Below are 20330 nucleotides of genomic sequence, written 5' to 3' on the forward strand. Positions count from 1 at the left end.
CCAGGCAATTTCCGGCAGCAGTTTGCTGTGCCAATTGTCAATCGATTGGCCCCTTTGGTTTGAGCCCAGTTTATGGTTTAAACGCTAAAAACAATCCAACTTTTTAAGATAAATTACCAACTTAACGCATGGCATTTAGAATAAATAAATTTAAAATATTTTTAATGAAATTAAACAGTAATTTATGAGAAAAAGTAGTTAAGTCTGTTGGGCACGGTCTTCCAGTCTTACGACCAAGTGAAAGTTTCCGTTACGGCGTTATCTTTGCCTTAACCTTTTTGGGTGATATGATGATAATGTATTAATTAAATTAAAAAGAAAATTTACATTATATAAAAAAGAAAAATCCAAAAAGAAAAAAAAATTAACATAAAATTAGCATAAAACTGAAGGATATATATATATATATATTCTCATATTACATGAAAAATATATTAAGGAAGAAAAAGATAAGTTGTGTTTGTACATCGAGTTGGATCTATTTTCTGTTTTGAACTGAGCAATTGAGAGAGAGAATTGGGACAAGGAATCACATTGTTAGAGAAGGATGGCAACAGATGATCAAGAGATACCTGAAGGATCCGTCCGGAATATACTAGAGCAAATCACCCTCAAATGGGTCTTTGTCGGAGGCAAAGGTGGCGTAGGAAAAACCACTTCCAGTTCGATTCTCTCGATCCTTTTGTCTAAGGTCAGATCCTCTGTATTGATCATCTCAACTGACCCTGCTCACAATCTTAGCGATGCGTTTCAACAACGATTCACCAAGATCCCCACTTTGATCAATGGCTATACCAATTTATATGCTATGGTACTCTTTTATTTCCTGGGCTTATGTTTTTGCTTTATTGTTTTTATGTGAATTTGGGTGTCTGCAATACGTAGAGGAATGCCCATTAGACCAATTCAGCGTCTTTATGGTTGTTTCATTGATAATTTTTTAATTTAATATGCAGAATTGGACTTTTTTTTTTCTTCTTAATCCTTGTATTGTTATTTCTATTCATTACTATTGTTGGATTTTAACCGTTTCTCTCATGTTCATTTTTCAGGAAAACTGTTATTTTATAGTTTATGTTTGTTTTGTTTCAATATCTTAAGACCTTGTTGTCTGGTGTAATACTATATAGGAAGTCGATGCTAATGTTGAAAACGATGACATGGGTGGAAATGATGGAATGGACACTGTGTTTTCTGAGCTAGCTAATGCAATTCCTGGAATCGATGAGGCTATGAGCTTTGCAGAAATGTTGAAGTGAGAACTATGTCTCCACATCTTGATTATGTTGCGACATCCAAATGGCAAATGCATTTAGTGGATCAATGATTCCTATGATCTAAGAGCTTTGTGTTTACTCTTTTTTCATATTAGATTTTTACAATTTTTCCCCTTTTCGATATGATGGTTTTACTCTTTTTATGATAACTATCATCACAAATAAGGGGTTAGCTTGTAATGCACGTCTTAGTGAGCTAGCCAAAGGCCAATAGATTAACCATAATCATAACTAAAATTTTAGTCATAATGCAGGAGTTGTATTGCATAGTTGTAGAGGAGTATCATTGAATAGTTGCCTGGACTGTTTTAGGAAATTCTTTTACATGGTTTGCTTACTCTATTTAATTGTTTAAATGATTCGAAGAGTGAACTTATCATTATTCATTATATTAGAAAAGAAAAACAAATTCAAATAAATGCATTATGTGGTGGAGTTAATGATATGTTATCAACTCTTATGTATTTCTCCTTTTTAACACATGCATTCTCTTCATAAACTTTGCTTCATATGTTGGGTACCAAATTGCCAATTTAGTTTTTTAATAATTTAGCCTCATGCCTTATGCATAAATTATTTCCTGCAGATTGGTGCAAACAATGGATTACTCTGTTATTGTATTTGATACTGCTCCAACTGGTCATACACTCAGGCTATTACAATTTCCATCAACTTTAGAGAAGGGCCTTGAGAAAATGATGTCTTTGAAAAGTAAATTTGGTGGTTTATTGAGTCAGGTATGTCTTTGAGTAATATGATCAGAACTCAAGCAAGGGCTTATTTTTGGGCTTCCTTCCACTGAATTGTAGGTTGGAAATTTGAGTGAGGCTACACTATGCTCAGTCTTTTACCAATCCGTATTCATCTCTTGTTTTAGTTTTGACTCCCTCTTTATCTTAATTAAAGTGGTTAACTTTCCTATCAAACGAGTCATGGAAGTCTATAGCCGATGATGATAAATGTATTGTACTGGTTATAAAAGGTGTTGATTTCTATATCCATTATCTTATTTGATTCTCATACTGTATTTGGTGGATTTCTATGTTAGATATCATGATTCAAGAACTGAATGCATGTGCTGGTTTTATGGTGTTATTGCATTTGTGCGATGGCTTCATGGGCAGATAAAATTCATAGTACATGCTTTAGATTTGGACATTGGCATCTACTATCATACATGAATATACATTGGCATCTACTATCATACATGAATATAAGCTTTTGCTCATTTGAAAGAAGGAATGTAAAATATATTCAGTGGAGACTTTTGGTATCATAATCTAAGTAAATTTAGATCTTTAATCTCATTTGTAGTTTTTATTTCTTTGATCATAGTCTATTACTAGTAGAATTATGTGTTTGATATGATTGATATTATTCATTATAGATGACCCGTATGTTTGGTATTGATGATGAATTTGGTGAAGATGCCCTTTTGGGAAGACTTGAGGGCATGAAAGATGTGATTGAACAAGTGAATAGGCAATTCAAAGACCCGGTAAGATCTCCCATTCACATGATTTTCTCTTACCTTGATCCAGATGAACTAAAAATATTAGTAAATTTCCAGTGTAAAACAAGGATTGCTGAATCATCTAATGTCTTGTGTTGTCTCTTCTTCTTTACGATTTGCCTGCTTTTTAATTTCGATCGAAGCGTCCTATTTGTGAGATTTCTTTGTAATTCTTTTTGTTGTGCAATATTCATTTATTTGTAATCCAGTTGTTTTCTTCTTTGGCAGGATATGACAACCTTTGTCTGTGTTTGCATCCCAGAGTTCCTCTCGCTATATGAAACAGAGAGGCTGGTGCAGGAACTTACCAAATTTGAGATAGATACACATAATATTCTCATTAACCAAGTACTTTATAGTGACGAAGGTGCATTTTCTATGTGATCATCTAGGCCTTCCTTTCACATTTTATGGTATTCTTTAAATAAAATATTGGAAAGGTGAAATATTAAACGGTCATGTTATTATTGTAGATGTTGAATCCAAATTGCTCAAAGCAAGAATGCGAATGCAACAAAAGTACCTTGATCAGTTCTACATGTTGTATGACGACTTCCATATCACCAAGTTGCCATTGTTGCCAGACGAGGTAAGCTTATATAGTAGCATTTGTGAATAGAATTTTATAAGGAATATCTTAGTTTAAGTCTTGCTATTACCTTTTTGAATTGTTCATCTCTGGAGGCAGTGAATAAGTTTAACTAGTGGGAGCTGCATATGATATGATAGGTTACTGGGGTTGAAGCTCTGGAAGCTTTCTCAAGTCGTTTTGTGACTCCATATAAGCCTTCCACTAGTCATGACACTGTGGAAGATTTGGAACGAAAAATAAACACCATAAGGCGACAATTGACAGATGCTGAGGGAGAGCTAGAAATACTTAAGAAAGAAAAGCAGACGGAGTAATTTTGTTCATTTGCTCGTTTTCCCTGATATCACAGTTAAATGGCATCTACTTGACTTCAGCTGCTAAAAGAAAAGCAGAGAGAGTAATTTTGTTCGTTTTTTTTATGGTAAACTAATTTAATTTTATACATTTCACATCAAAATAAGTTCGTTTTTGTATCATTTAGATCGTTAAATATTTACAATAAATTTTCATTTTCATATTGCTTAAGAAAGAAACTATGCCTGCATGAAATTGTGTTTTGGGGTTCTGAGATTGATTTTTATCCCTAACCTGGTAAAATGATTTTCATCAACACATGCCTTGAATTGAAAATGAATTGGATTTTTTTATTTCTTTACATATGTGGATTTACTTTGAATTGAAATTAGATATCTGTTTTGTTTTTAAAAAAAAAAAAACAAAAGAAAAATTGAGCTTTGAAGATAATGAAAGGAAAAGTTATAGCAAGCACTATAAAATAATGTTCTTTGACAAACACATTATTGTAGTTTTTTTCTTAAATTTAAGATAAGTGCGTTTCTTAAAGTTTGAAGCGATTATTGACAGTGCCAAATCTAAATGTCAGGAAACTTGGCTCAAGAGTTGAGATGGCCGAGTTGGTCTAAGGCGCCAGATTAAGGTTCTGGTCCGAAAGGGCGTGGGTTCAAATCCCACTCTCAACACTATCTCTTGCATTTTTTATGGAAGCTTTATTTTTGCATCAACATTTGAAGTGAAGTTTGCGAATCAGATTTATATAAAATTAAGAATTTTATTAAAATTATAATGATTTTAATACGAATTCGATCTTACCCCTAATCTTAATGTGTGCTTTTTATCGATGACAAAAGAAATATATATATATGTAATAATGCAAAACAGCTTAATACTTGCACAGAATCCTTTCATGCTTAATGCTTAAAACTCTAATGAAAATTAAATAATAAAATACAATAAACGTTAATTATTTGTAAAATAATTGCATCGTATTAAAGAATAAAAGTTAATTATTTTAAAAAAATTACTTTTTCATTCTTAAAATATAGTATAATTAATAAATTTATCTTTTTATTTTTAAAATTTAATATTTTAATTTTTAAATTTTAATTTTATGAAAATCTTTTTTTTTTTAAGATATGGTTAGTAAAAAAAATGACTAAAATATTGTTTTTTAGAAGTTAATTTTTAAATTTTAATTCTATTAAAATAAGTACTCTCTCTCAAAAGAATCAAATAAACAAAACTAACAAAACTAAAGCAATAAAATGTATCCATAAATTAAAACAAAAATATATATATTCACAAATCAAAATAATAAAAAAATCTTAAATTCAATTTCATAAAAAAAATTAAATAAATTTAACAAAAAATTTAAATGGATAAAATTTGGGGAGATTTATAATTTAGTTTTTTGATATTACCATTATTAATAAGTTAAAAGAAGAAGAAAATAGTGATGATGGAGAAAAAAAAGAAAAAATAAATAAAAGAAGAAAAAGAAGAAGCAGAAAGAGAAAGAATCGATGAGGAGGAGGAAGGAGTTTAAAAATAGAAATAGACGGAATGACTATTTTGTTAACGAAGAGAAAAAATAAGAACGTTTTAATAGGTTTCTGAAAATGTAAAAACTGACTTGTTAATAATGATAATATCCAAGAACTAAATTGTAAATCTTCCTAAAATTTAAATTATCAAAAATCAAAGTCCAATGGAGATCATTCTTGCCACTATTTATCGCCAGTTACGTCGCGTTGCCGATCGCTGTTCCTTACTGCTTATATCTTTCATTGTTCGCTATTACTTACTTGCTTACATCTCTCGTTGTTTGCAATCACATGTAGTTTATATTGCTCTTTATCTTGCACCTCTCGCTGTTCAACAGTCAATTATTTGTTGAACTTAGATTAAGAGCAGAACAGTGATGAACTTAGATTAAGAGTAGAACAGTGATACCAATCGTATTGGCATGTATTATTCGTTGGTGAGTTTTAGGGTGTACTATTTCTCCAATGCTGTTTAGGGAAAAGTAGAAACAAGCTCGTTTTCTGCCATGTATTCTATTAAAATTCCAATTTATCTTGTGTGTTATAATACCCATCTCTTCCCAAATTTCTCCCTATGAGTTTTTGATAATCTAGGACTTTTCCTTAAACCGGATTGGAGCATAACCTGCAGCTCCATGACCCACCAGAAGCACACCACGTTCAAGAAACTCCTCATATGTATGTCTGAATAAACATTGTGTTCATACCCACTGCACATGGAGAGCATCAAAGGAAAACTTAAAATTAAGAAAATTATAATACAATTATAACATGAATTGCGTTCTATCTTCTTTGATCAGTATGAATAATAAACAAAATTTGAAAATTTAAAGAAGATGAAGATGATTTAGTGGTTGAAAAGAAATTAAGAGAATTTGAAAATTTAAGGGGTAGAAATAATTTTTATTATTGATAAGGATATTTTTAAATTATATTTTAATTTTTTTAACTAAAATTAAATTATTAACTTAATTGAATTATTAAATGGAAAGATTTTTAATTTTAATAAAAGTAAAATTCAAAAATTGAAAAATAAATGTATTGATTATATCATACTTCAAACCACGAAAAAAATAATTTCCCTTTTATGTTTAATGAGATAATCGGTAGTTGTTGGGGTGCACAAAAAGGACATCGTCTCATTTATCACAGTATGATCTTGTGCTACGCTCCCCACATAACTGTAAACTTAACCAACATCACAACCACAGAACTCGCTGTTTTAAAATCCTACGGTCAGGGATACAGACATGTTCGGCAGATCAACGGTGCCTCATTTCCTCGCAATGAAAATTACGCCTTATCATAACTGTATCCCTGCATCTTTCTCACAAAAATTTCACTTGTCCGCTCTCCCTCTTTCGCAAGCCTTCCTGTTCACATCCATGCCTCTTCAAATCCAACTCTATAGATAAATTAACGAAAAGGGTTCCATTTTCTGGGTGATTTGCACTAGAAATACCATACAGAGTTGCTCCTGGAATTGAGGATCGGGCTCTGTATTTGAATTCTGGGATTTGGAGAGCTGAGTCTCTCTGTTTGTTTTCTTGCTTTGGATAGAGATTCTGATCCATGGAGGCTTATAAAAGATGGGTTAGGACGAATAAAGACTATGTCCACTCGCTGGAATCTCTTGCCAATGTAAGCTGTATCATTGTCACTATTTAATTTGCAAAAATTCTTGTACAATATGTGTATAGATTGGTGTGCGTATATCCATTTTGGCTTCAAATGGTTTTCTTTTCTTTCTCTGCATTGATGGAGAGACTGCTCTAGAGACTTGTTTTAATTTGAATTCAGGTTGATATGCTTTTTAGTTGACTTGTCCCTATCTCCCATAAAATTTAGTAGTTGTAGTTCTTGACAAATTATTGCACGTATAATTGGCTATATTTGCAACTAATAATTGGTATTAATCTGGTATTGTCTCGTCTGTAATGAGTGTAGATTGTTCACCAGGGAGGAAAGGGAAATAAAAGATTAGGCCCTTGGGGAGAAGAATGTGCTCATGCCTTAAAGTCTCTCTTTTAAAAAAAGAAAAAGAAATTCATTTATTACTTATTTTGTTTGAATTTCCACCGTGTGGTAGCAGAAATGGAAAACTCTAATGAATTGGCTGTGGAATTTGTTTTTATATCCGAGTAATATCTGATTTTGTATTGAAAATATTTGTGCAGGGATTAACATGGCTTCTTCCAGAGCGCTTTTCTGCTTCAGAGATAGGACCAGAAGCAGGTTTTGTGAAACTTTGGTAACATTTAGCTTCTTTTGAGCTAAAAATTTGTTGGGTCTTTTCCTTTTACCGGAAAAAAAAATCATGGAAATGCTGCCCAAGTAATGTGCGAGTTCTGCTAGAGTTATAATTCCATAGTTAATTCTTAATTGAAGTAAACCTGTGTCTGTTGGATTTGCTGAATGTAATTTTGTTGTTTTCTCGGGTTAAAAGATTAAGAAATTTAAGTTTCTAATTTTGTGTTTCATGCATTTTCCATTTTTTATTTCCAGCAAATAACCAGGCTGATTTACAATCACATTGTTTCCCCTCCTTTATACTGCCTCGAACTGTTGAATTGATCAATTTAGTCATCATGTGCAGTAACTGCTATCTTGGGCATAATCACTGCCATCAACGAGCATATAATTGATACAACTCCAACCCAATGGCATCCTGGCTCTGTAGAACCATATTCTTTCCCTTATTCATTGTGCATATCCGCAATGAAGGACTTGGAAACGCTAGTTGAAGTTACAGCAGAACATTATTTTGGTGAAGATAAGAAATGGAATTTCATGGCTGTTACAGAAGCTTTGAAGTAAGTTGCCATTGTAAATCTGTGTTTGCCTCTGTCCTATTCACTTCTGGCTTATTTTTCTGTGCCTATAATCAAAATGGTCATTTGCTTAGGGTGTTAGTTAGGCTGGGTTTGTTTCGGAACAGTGGATATAAGATGCTTCTTCATGGAGGAGAGACACCAAATATTGAGAAGCAGTCAAATTTATCTTCTCAACACACTGTTGGGGGTTTTCCAAAGCCTGGAAACCATCATGGGCCTAGTCATTTAGGAGACATTAATGGACGGAATCCATGGAATCTAGAAGGGAGGGCATTGTCTGCATTGAGCAGGTTTGGACAAAATGCTAGAATGGTATCTGACCCAGTATGGTTGAGTAGGGTTCAACATCAGCATGCAATTATGGGGCCTCCATGTAACTATTTTTTCAACTTTTAAGGATTTCATTAAATTTATGTTGTTGCCATTAATATTTTCCATTATGAATTTACAGCTCCAATGGTTGATAGGATGACACTTTCCACAATATTATCTGAGAAAGGTCTACAAGGAGCATTATTTGTCTTGGGAGAGGTGCTCTGTATCACAAGACCTCTTATTTATGTTTTGTTTATCAGAAAATATGGAATTCGATCTTGGACTCCTTGGTTCTTTTCCCTGGCTGTGGATCTCATTGGAATAAGCTTTCTAACACAAGCTACAAAGCCAATGCATGGAGGAAAAGGGCAACCATTCCATTTTTCTGTCTCTGAACAGGACGAGGTTAGGATTCCATAGGATTTTATCTTGCAATTTTCTTATGCATCCAGTTCCTAAGCATTGAGGATATGTCTGGCAATAGACTGTTGAAGTAATTTTTGCATGAAAATTTTAGTCAGTGATTGATAGATTCAATACTAAATAGGTGTTGATCTTATGTTTGAATTAGTTGAAAAGAAGAAAATTGCAATGGGCACTTTACCTTATGAGAGATCCATTCTTTAGCAAGTACACCAGGTACTGATGCGTTGTCCAAGTTACTTGCTAATTTTTGCAGTTTCTTGGTTGGAATAATCCAAAAACCAACATAATGCTTGTCAATCATTTCAGACAAAGACTTGAAAGCAGTGAAAAACTACTGGAACCTATTCCTCTAATTGGGATTCTAACAGGTGTGTTTTGTACATTCTCTCGAGTTCACAAATTTTGTTATGTTCATGAATCATGTATTTTAATTGAATTTATTTCTTAAAAATTCAAATTCTTGATACCTTTGAATTTGCAGCAAAAATTGTTGAGCTTGTTATTGGAGCTCAGACTCGTTACACGTACATGTCAGGATCGTGAGACAAATCTGCATGAAGTTAGTCTTCCGATAATTCTCAACTGTTTAGGTGAAGTATACCCATCAAATTGTAGAATTTTACTAGAGGTTTATTGTTATAGTAGTTTTTAGTTCAGCTGTGGTTACAACTGTCAAATGATTTGGCCATATTCCCTGTGTCATAAGTAGAAATTCAAGAAACTTGTGTTTGATGAAAAAAACTGGTCTCAGATATTCTAGACTGGATACATGCAGATTCAGAATGCATAAGAGTGTATGCATACAAATTTGTTTTTGTAGACGGTATTAAGTTGTTTCCAGTGTAGGTGTGAAATGCTCAAGGCTTGTAGTGCAGTAAGTTTCTATTAGCAAGAATTGGGCATTCTTTATTCTGAGAATTAAGAAACTAGTTACAGGTGCTTGTCTTGCTTTATGTATAACAGTTAATTCTGCATAATACATTTATATGTGCAAGGCTAAACATAACGAGTTCATAGAAGACTTGATCTTTCTATAAATTTGAATAAGGAGTTTTTTTTCTAAGCATGGGAATAGGAGAGTGGGGACTCAAACCTAGTTAGTAAGTGGCTAATATGCTTTTAGCCACTGGACAGTTAGGCCAAAAGAGAAGTTGGAGGGATAAGAAAGGTGCTTATTGTTCTGGTTCTTCAGTCGTACTGATCTGATTCGCCTGGATCATATGATCTAGAAGGTCTATTTCTATTTGATATTATTGTTGTTGCTGTTTATTTCTAAATTATTTTTTGTATAGTATTTAAAATATTTCTTTAAAAAAAAAAAAAATTCCTTTCAATCTCAAGTCCCAACTCCAGAAGGAACGAAATTTCAAACTGAAAAGCTCTTTGTGGGATGTGGCCCCATCGTTTCGGCCTTTTTGTCAAGGTAAGTAGGCCTGGCCCATTGCACTCCAAGAAACATGCATCAGCAAATTGGATTGCCTTGGACCTAAAACTGATGGCATGCGGAACTGCAATTAGCTGGCGGTGATGCACACTATACAAAGTTCGTGCTGGGGTAAAGCATACTGTGGGGTCCTTTGCACACAGCACACACACGTGGGACCACCTGTGTTGGGGTCCCCGCCCCATCTAATGATCCAAATCTGCTCTTGGGACAAGTGGGTGCGGCCCACAGTGTGTGGATCTGTGACCATTTCCATCGTCGGCCTACCCGGGGTGGTGGGTCCCACACCTCCTAATAGATGTGGCCATGTGGAAATTCCTCCTCGCGGGGCCCAGCTGATGCTTCATTGGACCCAGTGAAAATGGTGGGATCCACCACCACCATTCTATGGTAGGTTCCGGGCCCAAATTGAAGAATCCAATAACGGAGAAAGATGGCATTGTGTGTGTGTGGTGGGATCCACCAGATGAATGGTGGAGCCTTCAGACCGGTAATGGGTCCCTTTAGATATTGTTGGCGAACACTACAAGTTAGGCGTGGTGTATTGGTTTTTGTCATTTTCAACCAGCTGAGTTACCCTATCCAGTTCCACACACTTGATGGTGATTGTGGTCGACCGCATCTGATCCCCACCAACATTTACCCGACTTCGTACAAAGTCACCGGTCTGCATCTCCGTCCGCTGTATCGACCTGCTTTTCTCGCCCAATCCAATCATTGTGCACAAACATGGTGGTCCGAGACAGGTTCTAAGATATTATTGGTTGGGCTAATTTAGAAAGAGAAATTTAATTTTTTAAAAAATATGAAATATTAATTTATATAATTAACATGATTATATAATTTTTCGATAATTTTTTTAAAAGTTGATTTGTGTTCTTTACGAGGAAAGTAAATTTTCTTATTCAATTTAAGCAACTTCAAATTATATTTTTTATTTTTTATTTTTTTTTTATTTTTTTATTTTTTTATTTTTTTAAACTCAAATATTTAGATGAAATTTAGTAGAAAATTAAAAGTTATATTTATTGATAAATAATAATGTGTGAAAAAATTTATGATATAATTCTATTGAAGTTATATATTCATTCAAATAAAAAAATTAATTAAATTAAATATAAATATTTTTTATATTTTATGATAATTTTTATTATTATCATAAAAAAATTATATATTGATTATTATGTGAATAGAGTATTCATTTGTGAAAATTTGAATATTTAGTAAATATATAATTTTTTAATATTAAATTGAATATTATATTTTAAATATTATATATATATATATATTAATGTGATGATATTTATGTTATTTTTATAGATACATTTTATTTATTTTCTAAGAAATTCAAATTATACTTTTTAAAAAATAATTTTCTTAGAAGTGTACTTTTCAAAAAAATTAACTTTTTTGAAAATAGGTCATTTTGAATCAATCGAGAGCTAAATTTTCTAATGTAATAAATAAATAAAATTAATTTTAATATTTTTTAAATTTATAGTGAATCAAATCTATTTAAAAATTTTTTAATCATCAATTATAATAGGTGTCATTACTATCGCATTCTAAAAATCTATTTATTATGTATAAAATAATTGCAATTAATCTAGATTTTAATTTTTGAAGAGGAAAATCTAGTTGGTATTGTTGATTCTACCAGTTCGGGCTGATTTATTTTGATCTGAAAATTTAATTGGGTTTATTACGATTATAATTCATCATGCAAGATTTTTTTTAAGAACGAGTTGGTTTTATATATTTAAATTATATTTCACAAAAAATATAATGGAGTGTACCAATTGGATTGGTGTAGGCATGTATAGCTGCACTCCCACTAGCATTAATGGTATTATATTCAATTTTACTTGATTTCTTGAGTTAATTTGAGTTTTGTTTGATTAAAATGTGTTATTTTTTAATATCTAATTTAATTAGGTTAGAGTAATTAAGTTATTTTCTCTTTATTAAATAAATAAACATTTTTAAATTTCTAAGAAAATTAAAAAGAAATGACAACCAAATAGAAATAATTTTTAGCTTCATGAAAATTTCAAGTTTCGTAACTGGATTATTCTAATTAAATAATTCTAATCAAATAAGATCTTAACTAAAGAATTTTAACTTTTCATGAAAATTTCAAGTTTCGTAACTGGATTATTCTAATTAAATAATTCTAATCAAATAAGATCTTAACTAAAGAATTTTAACTTTTCGGGAAGTTGATAAATTCAGCTTGTTTGGTTGGTATTTTTATTTTAACTTCTCATGAATTTAAATAAATTAATTTATTTAAAATGAAGAGAAGTAATTTATAAAAAGTAAAGATTTAGAGAAAATTACTTTTTAGTTTCTAAGGTTTAATATAATTAATACTTCTGTCCTTTTATTTTGATAATCCAACACTTAAGTCTCTCATTTTTTCTTCCATCCGAATTCATAGTCCTTCCATAAAAAATAACCGTTTGGTCAAAAAGTTAAAGGTGAGAGGTGAGATTTTTTATGAAAAATGCTCTTAATGAAATTATTAAACCTTTTTTCAACGTGAAATCCTCCGTTCTTCTTATTCCTCATATTTTATCTATTTCTTTTTGGAAATGAAAAGTTTTCTTTGCATCAACTCCATCAGCTTTTAGATCATAATACACAATTTCAACTCATAGTCCTGTAGCTTGTGCACAAAATTTGGCGAATCCATCCAGAGTCACAACACGATCACTTACGCAATTGAATATTTTATTACTTGCAAAGCTTCTGGATTCTCAAAAGCTGTTGTAATCATAAAGGACAAGTCTCTAACATGAGCAATATTAGTTAGTTACATCCCAAATCCAAGGATGAGCACTGACCTTTTTCGAACAATCCCTGTTTAGAACAAAATATCATCAATTTTCTTCTTGGACCAGTCCGCTACAGGCCTATTTGTGAAGGTTGATTAGGATTGGTTGCTTATATTAATAATGAGTTTAAGTCAATAGGCATAATGTTGACAAATCTCACAGCATCAAGGTTATTGCCATTGTTATCTAACACCACATCAAAGGTTGCTCATTCCACAGCTTTTCCAACTTCTACTGGGTCTCTCCAGATTGACTGCCACCCCGCACACACAATTTCCTAAATCAGAAAATGATAAATGAAATTAAATTCTAATGAAAATTTCAAGAATTATTTAATGATTTCTAAAACTCATTGGGAATTTGCTGAATAACAACTTCTTCATTTTGTCAGAATTCTAATCACCAACCGTCATGATAGTAACTTTATGGCCAAAACTCAGAAGCTCTTTTGCAAAATAGAACCTAATAACTGCATGACCACCGCTATTTATGTTAACTATAAGAACCTTCTTCTTTGCAGCACTAGCCTTGACAGTGAAGGTTGAGGCAAAGAGGCGCCTTGAAAATGTGGGGTATATAAAGAAAGTTGGAGAAATGGAGAGAAAATAAGAGAAAGGGGAGGATTGAGAGGAAGGAGAAAAAAGATAGATGCGCGAAGAGAATAAAAGAAATAGAGAAGATACGAGGGAGAAAAAGAATGGAAGGAAGAAATAAAAAAATATGAGGGAGAAGAATGATGGATGTAAGAAACAGAGAAAATACGAGAGAGAAGAATAATAGAGAAAATATGAGGGAAAAGAAGAATAGAGGGATCTCAAGTTGAGAAGGGTTTTAACAATTTCATTAAAGATATTTATGATAAAAAATTTCACATCACCTTTAACTCTCTGACCAAATGGCTATTTTTGACGAAAAAAAAAAGAGAAATTTAAGTGTTGGGTCGTCAAAATAGACAAATAGAAATATTAATTATATTAAATTTCAAAAACTAAAAAGTAATTTTTCCTTAGATTTAAACCAAACAAAGCTTTATTTGATACTCTTCGGTTTTGAATTCTCATATGCTTCTCTCCTACTAGAAATTTGTAATTTGAGATCCTATAATGCTAAAACAATTTGATATTATTAAATTAAAAATTTTTCTTTATACGTAGTAATATTGAGAAAATTTATAGAATTTGATTTTGGTTGGTATTTCCTATGATTACTGAAGAGGGAAAAAAAAAAAAGTCCAACTAAAAGTTAGTTGTAAATCTTATAACACAAATGTTCATTTACAGTAAATCATGTGTGTGAAAATAGTTAGTTTTCGAAAAAAAAAAAGTGTGAAAAAAATTATATTTAATTTTCATATAATAATATTTGTTTTATTTTTAACAATTTTTTTGAAATAAATAACTTAAATTAGTGCTTAACGTATTTTCAAATGTCAAAGTTAATAAAAAAAATTAAATAATTGCAAATTTATATATTTTAAACAGATATATTAGAAAATCAAAATACAATATGGATGTTCTAAGAAAAATACAACATGGATATAAAATAAGAAAAATAATCTTGGTTTTGATTTGAAATGCAAATTTTAATTCAACAGAACATTTATACTAAATCTTTAAAATTGCATTTAGTTTGTGGTCCACTGAATGGATTGATAAAATATATATGGACATTTATTATACTTTTTATTTACACAATTATGATAAAAAATTTTAATAATATTTCTTAAAAGATAATTATTATGCATTATATTTTTTCATAATTAAATAAAGAAAATAAATGAAAGGATAAAAAAAAAAAAAAAGTTAATTGTTAGATTCTGGTTGGATAATGTAAATTACAGTGTAAGGATGCAATTTTAGAATGGGATGCAATTTTAACGATTTCACTGCTTTTTACTAAATGTTCTTTTTAAAAAAAAAAAAAAAAAATCAGGTAACCAAGAGGATAGGTTACTTGGCTTAGTCGCGGCATCACAACCGTTGACCCTACCCAACACAAAGAAGAGATCATATCGCGGGGGAAAGAAAGATGACCACGTGTCATCATCTCCTTCAGCGATAGGCAGATAACCGTAGAAAAGCTTTCCTGTTTATATATATACTGATCCCCTCCGTTTCACGTGTTATTGCCACAATTCAAACTCCACTATTTCTATGCTTCCTTTCCATCTGCGTTCACCCTTTTTCTCTTCCCCTCCGCCCTCCGTTTCTTTCTCCGACGTGTGCAAAAACTTATTACCTTTCCATTTTCAGTGATGACAACAAACCACAAACAAGAATTTGAAGAAGACGATGAAACCAGGAGTACTGACGATTTCAGAATCAACGGCGTTACAGATGCACGTCATGACAAGGTAGAGCCCACCACTGAGTCCACGTTATCAGCAAAGGAGGTTGCTCCGAAGGAAGAGCCTGACACAGAGGAGAGATCATCTCTGCCTCTTTGTGTGATGCCTGTGGCAGTCCATGTGCCGGCTGCTCCACCCAAGAAACCTTCTGGGAAAGACCGACACACCAAAGTCGAGGGTCGGGGCAGAAGAATCCGAATGCCTGCAACCTGTGCGGCTAGGATTTTCCAGCTGACCAGGGAGCTGGGCCATAAATCCGATGGAGAGACCATTAGGTGGCTACTTGAGCACGCGGAGCCAGCAATTGTAGCCGCCACCGGAACCGGAACTGTTCCTGCTATTGCCATGTCAGTAAATGGGACACTCAAAATCCCCACCACCTCTAATGCAAACTCCGAACCCAGTGATCCTTTCGCTAAAAAAAAGCGTAAACGACCGGCCAATAGCGAATATATCGACATAAGCGACGCTGCCGTTTCAATCTCCGCGCCTCTTGCCCCTATAACAACATCACCACCACCGCAACCAGTAGCTGCAATAGCAACAGTAGTTCCTCAGGGTTTTGTTCCTATGTGGGCTATACCATCTAACGCCATCGTTCCTGGCGCGTTCTTCATGGTACCGCCCTTGGCGACATCCATCGTGGGACCTTCAAATCAGCCCCAGATATTCGCATTCCCAGCTGCGGCCACGCCTCTAATCAACATATCAGCGAGGCCAATATCGTCTTTTGCATCATACATGCAACGAGCTGCAGTAGCTACGCCCGCTTCCAGTTCTCATATTTCTGGGACAAAGCCCGCGAAAGCTACGTCAGTTATGGCGTCAAGTTCAAGTTCTGCTCCCGCTAGTAGTACAACAAGTACCACCCAAATGCTTAGAGACTTTTCCTTGGAGGTTTACGATAAAGAGGAGCTCCAGTTCATGACTCGATCTTCAAAGCAATGACAACATTGATTGTTTCGGTGCTTACTCTTCATCCGTTGGATATTTTCTTTCGTTGACTTTTTTGGGGTTTAATTTTTAGCTATCCGCCATTGCAGAGTTCATTTGAGCTCGAGAAATTGCCCGGCCTGAGGGGGAGGGAAAGCACGTGCTTGCTGGACATGGGGGGTCAATGGTGTGCACGTGCAAAGTGGGCCAGGATTAGGCGGGAGTGTGGGGTTCACCACTTGTGGTGGGTCAACATAACCTAAAATGCAAAGGGTAAGACTTGGCTCCGTGGACCGTGCAGCACAAAAAGAGCAGCGTTTTTTAAAGTGGGGCCATGTGATGGGGCGCGGGACCCTAAGAGATGGGCCCTACGGGACCGTTATGACATCGTTTCCAAGGCGGCCGCTTTGTGGTCCCTATAGGTTGGTTCGGTGGTCCGATAAGAGCAGTGGGGAAAGTAAGAGTGGGTCTAGAGATGGGGAGACGTGGTCACGTGGCCTATGTTATCTGTAAATGTGGGTCATCACTTTATATCTGACACGTAGGTTTTTTCATTTTTTTTTTAACGAGGGCCTACTGGCGGTTTTTTTTTGTTTTTTTTTTTCAAAAGCAAAACGTGATGGTGATGACCGATGAGGATGATGTTTGGAATTGGATGCCGCTGATCTTTATTTGTCTTGTAATATTAAGGGTTACAACCAAATGTAAATGTACCCTGTAACATATCAGAATCACTTCTTATCTCAAAGGAATTACAGCGTCTGATTTGTTTGTGAAAGTAGAGAGTGTTTAGTTTTCCATTTTATAAGTAAAAAAATTATTTAAAATGAAAGTCACTCCTTGCTCATCAAACCAGTTTCAGAATATGGTTTTAAAAGAACTTACAAAATAAAGAAAAAAAATTAAAAGAGTTTATTAGGAATGTTCTCGTAAAGATTGACGAAAAATCTATATCCCACAAAACGAAAGAACCAACAATTTAAAAAAGGCTCACAACAGCAATTCAACGCACCCCACACAACACCATCGACTCTGTATAGGGTACCAACCGACTTCATCACGTCAAACATGCTTTTAATATAACATTCTTAATTTCAGATAGTTATAAAACACTGTAACAAAGTCAATTAAACTCCAACATCAAATAAATTACAGGCTATATTTCATAATCATCTATGACAATTATTTTTAAATTCTCTATAAAAAAATCATCAAACAAATTAAAAATAAAATAAACAAAACGTAGAAAATTAAAAAAAAAAAAAAGAAAAAAGTAAACGAACAAAAATGCCGAACCGATCATGAAGCGCACCCACACTAAAGGCGGAGGGGGCCGACGACAACATAGGTGTTAGGTCTTCATAAAATACAATTCATTTGGTAAACAAATTGTTTTAAATAAATAAAAAAAGTATTTAGCACTTGTAAATTCTTCAACTTTTGTTCTTCCGTAATAGTTAGAAATAATTGAAATTCAATAAAAAAATCATATTATTTATAGTAACAGTAATTAATTAAATTCAACATAAATGATATATAATGGAAATGGAAGTTGAAGGTTAGTACAGCTCTTTTAAAATAAAATAAAATAAATTAGTAAACATACAATAAACCAATAAATCGAGCCGCCATAAATAAAGGCTATCGTGGTAATTTTCCTGAAATAATTATTAGTTTTTTAATATTTTATAAGATTAGGCCATTTTAGGACTTAGGAGACCAAATAACTTTAGAAAATTTGTTGTTTTCAATGGGTATGGGCCGGTCCAAGAAAGAGGCTTTTCGGAAACAGTGGAAGAGAGCAATGAAATGGGCTACGGCTTCAGGAGAAACAGAACCAACGACGGTTCTTTTGGGATCCAGGTATTCGGCAATTTGAGTGCCATTGTGGAGTTTATTGATTGCGAATTTAGCTTCTTTCCATGGGGCGCGTATCGGAGCTGGAGTTCTCTTTGCCTGAAAATCTCCTGCAACCATTGTTCAGGACTTCGAAATCTTCTAACCTCAAGGAGGCTTTAGAAATTCTTGTTGAAACTTCTAGAATTGATGAAGGCCGTGCTGATCTTGCTTCTAAAGATATTCTTCCTACTGTTCTTCAGCTTACCCAGTCCATACCTTACCCTTCTGGACATCAATGCCTCATGCTCGCTTTAAAACTCCTCCGGAACCTTTGTGCTGGAGAAATAGCTAATCAGACACTTTTTATCGCATTGAATGGACCTGGGATAATTTCAATTGTATTGAGGCCTGCAGTTCTTGCTTCTGACCCAGATCATGGGATTATCCGTATGGGATTGCAGGTTTTGGCAAATGTCTCTTTGGCTGGAGAAGAACATCAGCAATCTATTTGGCGTTGCTTTTTCCCTCGTGAATTTGTTGCTCTTGCAAAATTCTCAAGTCGTGACATTCTTGATCCTCTCTGTATGATTATTTATACTTGTTGTGATGGAAACCCTAGTTTGTTTGCAGAGCTCTCTGGAGACCAAGGGTTGCCCATTATGGCTGAAGTTGTGAGGACTGCATCCGCAGGTATGTTTTGTATTGTTTTTCTGCATTTGCATTACCCTTCTTTTTATCGATTTTTGCTCTTATCGCCTTTCAATTGGATTGCAATTGTTGGTTTTGAATTGCTCTTTTGCCAGTTGGTTTTGGAGAAGATTGGTTGAAGCTGCTTCTATCAAGGATATGCTTGGAGGAGGTTCACTTTCCACAACTGTTCTCTCGATTTTATAGTGTTGAAGAGTCTGAAAACAGTGAAGATATTAATTCAAGCGACGGCCATTTCTCGAGGGAACAGGCTTATCTTCTAAGCATTGTATCAGAGATATTGAATGAACGCCTCAGGGAGATAACTGTTGCAATTGATTTTGGATTGTATATATTTGGAATATTTAAAAGGTCGCTTGGGGTCATTGACTTTGGCTCGAAAGCCAATTCTGGCCTTCCTACAGGTTCTGCTGCAACTGATGTTCTTGGATACTCACTCACCATTTTAAGAGACATATGTGCTCAGCATTGTAAGAGCAGTCTTAATGAAGATCTAATGGATGTCGTTGATAAACTATTGTCAGATGGATTTCTTGAATTGCTTCTATCAGTCCTTCGAGACCTCGAGCCCCCAACAATTATCAAGAAAGCCATGAAATTGAACGGGAGCCAAGCCGCAGATCCTTCACACTCATTCAGATCTTGCCCTTACATAGGATTTCGGAGAGACATTGTTGCAGTAATTGGCAATTGTGCATTTCAGAGGAGGAGTGTGCAAGATTATATTAGGGAGAAGAAATCCATTCTTCTAATGTTACAACAGTGTGTCACTGATGAAGATAACCCATTTTTAAGGGAATGGGGCATTTGGTCTGTGAGGAACTTATTGGAAGGGAATGCAGATAATCAGCAGGCAGTAGCTGAATTGGAGCTTCAAGGATCTGTTGATGTGCCCGAACTTGCTGGACTTGGTTTAAGAGTGGAGGTGGATCCAAAAACTGGACGTGCAAGGCTAGTAAATGTGTCCTAAGAGGCAACATTGTGCTCCTCTTATGAGTGGAAATGGGCATATGCTTCCATTTGAACCGTGGTATATCCCCTTTTTGGTCAGTATCTACAGGGATCCCTTAACATAGGCATTTGATCTTCTTTGGGGCGTTACCTTTCATCTTTGTGCCGATCAGATTTGATCAAGCTTGAAATTTGAATCATTTGCAACGAATGATGAATAACGTGTAAAGAACTTTGATGTTGTAAGGCGGAACTTTGTTTGAAACTGTGATATAGTATTTGTTACTGATGCTCTCTTTTGGTATTTTCCTGACAAAGGAGCAGAATTTTACCAAGAGACCTTTTAAAATTATAGGTGCCATTTGGGTCAGTTTTTGAGTAAAATTGGGTAAAGACATGTGACCTTTTCTGAAATCATCAGTTTCATGGCCTGGATGTTTTCTCATCATAAAGAGATATGAATTCCTTGACAC

General features: G+C 33.9%; 4 protein-coding genes, 1 non-coding gene and 1 pseudogene across 5 annotated transcripts; 5 read left to right on the forward strand and 1 right to left on the reverse strand.

The window, feature by feature from the left end:
• Window positions 1-94: 94 nt before the first annotated feature.
• LOC110615859 (ATPase GET3A) lies at window positions 95-3897 on the forward strand. Its single transcript, XM_021758037.2, has 7 exons — window positions 95-811; window positions 1131-1255; window positions 1864-2014; window positions 2665-2775; window positions 3019-3157; window positions 3264-3379; window positions 3520-3897. Exons 1-7 carry the CDS (start codon window positions 548-550, stop codon window positions 3694-3696), a joined length of 1083 nt encoding a protein of 360 aa, XP_021613729.1. The 5' UTR covers window positions 95-547; the 3' UTR covers window positions 3697-3897.
• A 384-nt stretch (window positions 3898-4281) lies between these two features.
• Window positions 4282-4362, forward strand: TRNAL-AAG. The gene has a single exon. It is a non-coding gene; the product is annotated as a tRNA-Leu (tRNA).
• Window positions 4363-6537: 2175 nt separating this feature from the next.
• On the forward strand, window positions 6538-10126 carry LOC110614373 (peroxisome biogenesis protein 16). The gene is made up of 8 exons (XM_021755892.2): window positions 6538-6864; window positions 7401-7458; window positions 7820-8036; window positions 8129-8430; window positions 8509-8777; window positions 8944-9011; window positions 9105-9166; window positions 9280-10126. The coding sequence occupies exons 1-8, from the start codon at window positions 6796-6798 to the stop codon at window positions 9339-9341; spliced, it is 1107 nt and encodes a 368-aa protein (XP_021611584.1). The 5' UTR covers window positions 6538-6795; the 3' UTR covers window positions 9342-10126.
• Window positions 10127-13108: 2982 nt separating this feature from the next.
• On the reverse strand, window positions 13109-15050 carry LOC110614669 (annotated as a pseudogene).
• A 153-nt stretch (window positions 15051-15203) lies between these two features.
• Window positions 15204-16968, forward strand: LOC110614699 (transcription factor TCP9). Its single transcript, XM_021756322.2, has 2 exons — window positions 15204-16391; window positions 16470-16968. The coding sequence occupies exon 1, from the start codon at window positions 15334-15336 to the stop codon at window positions 16372-16374; it is 1041 nt and encodes a 346-aa protein (XP_021612014.1). The 5' UTR covers window positions 15204-15333; the 3' UTR covers window positions 16375-16391; window positions 16470-16968.
• Window positions 16969-18134: 1166 nt separating this feature from the next.
• On the forward strand, window positions 18135-20162 carry LOC110616090 (ataxin-10). Its single transcript, XM_021758411.2, has 2 exons — window positions 18135-18888; window positions 19002-20162. The coding sequence occupies exons 1-2, from the start codon at window positions 18282-18284 to the stop codon at window positions 19874-19876; spliced, it is 1482 nt and encodes a 493-aa protein (XP_021614103.1). The 5' UTR covers window positions 18135-18281; the 3' UTR covers window positions 19877-20162.
• The last annotated feature ends 168 nt before the right edge of the window (window positions 20163-20330 follow it).

Source organism: Manihot esculenta, chromosome 5, assembly GCF_001659605.2.
Source record: "Manihot esculenta cultivar AM560-2 chromosome 5, M.esculenta_v8, whole genome shotgun sequence".
In the NCBI taxonomy this organism is placed as follows: Eukaryota; Viridiplantae; Streptophyta; class Magnoliopsida; order Malpighiales; family Euphorbiaceae; genus Manihot; species Manihot esculenta.

Excerpts from the sequence above, each read along its gene's own strand:
- LOC110615859 (XM_021758037.2), top strand. The coding sequence starts at position 548 with ATGGCAACAGATGATCAAGAGATACCTGAAGGATCCGTCCGGAATATA. Across the intron at positions 1,256-1,863 it reads AGCTTTGCAGAAATGTTGAA|ATTGGTGCAAACAATGGATT; the intron begins GTGAGAACTATG and ends TATTTCCTGCAG. Across the intron at positions 3,158-3,263 it reads AGTACTTTATAGTGACGAAG|ATGTTGAATCCAAATTGCTC; the intron begins GTGCATTTTCTA and ends TTATTATTGTAG.
- LOC110614373 (XM_021755892.2), top strand. The coding sequence starts at position 6,796 with ATGGAGGCTTATAAAAGATGGGTTAGGACGAATAAAGACTATGTCCAC. Across the intron at positions 8,431-8,508 it reads TGCAATTATGGGGCCTCCAT|CTCCAATGGTTGATAGGATG; the intron begins GTAACTATTTTT and ends ATGAATTTACAG. Across the intron at positions 9,012-9,104 it reads TTCTTTAGCAAGTACACCAG|ACAAAGACTTGAAAGCAGTG; the intron begins GTACTGATGCGT and ends CAATCATTTCAG.
- LOC110614699 (XM_021756322.2), top strand. The coding sequence starts at position 15,334 with ATGACAACAAACCACAAACAAGAATTTGAAGAAGACGATGAAACCAGG.
- LOC110616090 (XM_021758411.2), top strand. The coding sequence starts at position 18,282 with ATGGGGCGCGTATCGGAGCTGGAGTTCTCTTTGCCTGAAAATCTCCTG. Across the intron at positions 18,889-19,001 it reads TGTGAGGACTGCATCCGCAG|TTGGTTTTGGAGAAGATTGG; the intron begins GTATGTTTTGTA and ends CTCTTTTGCCAG.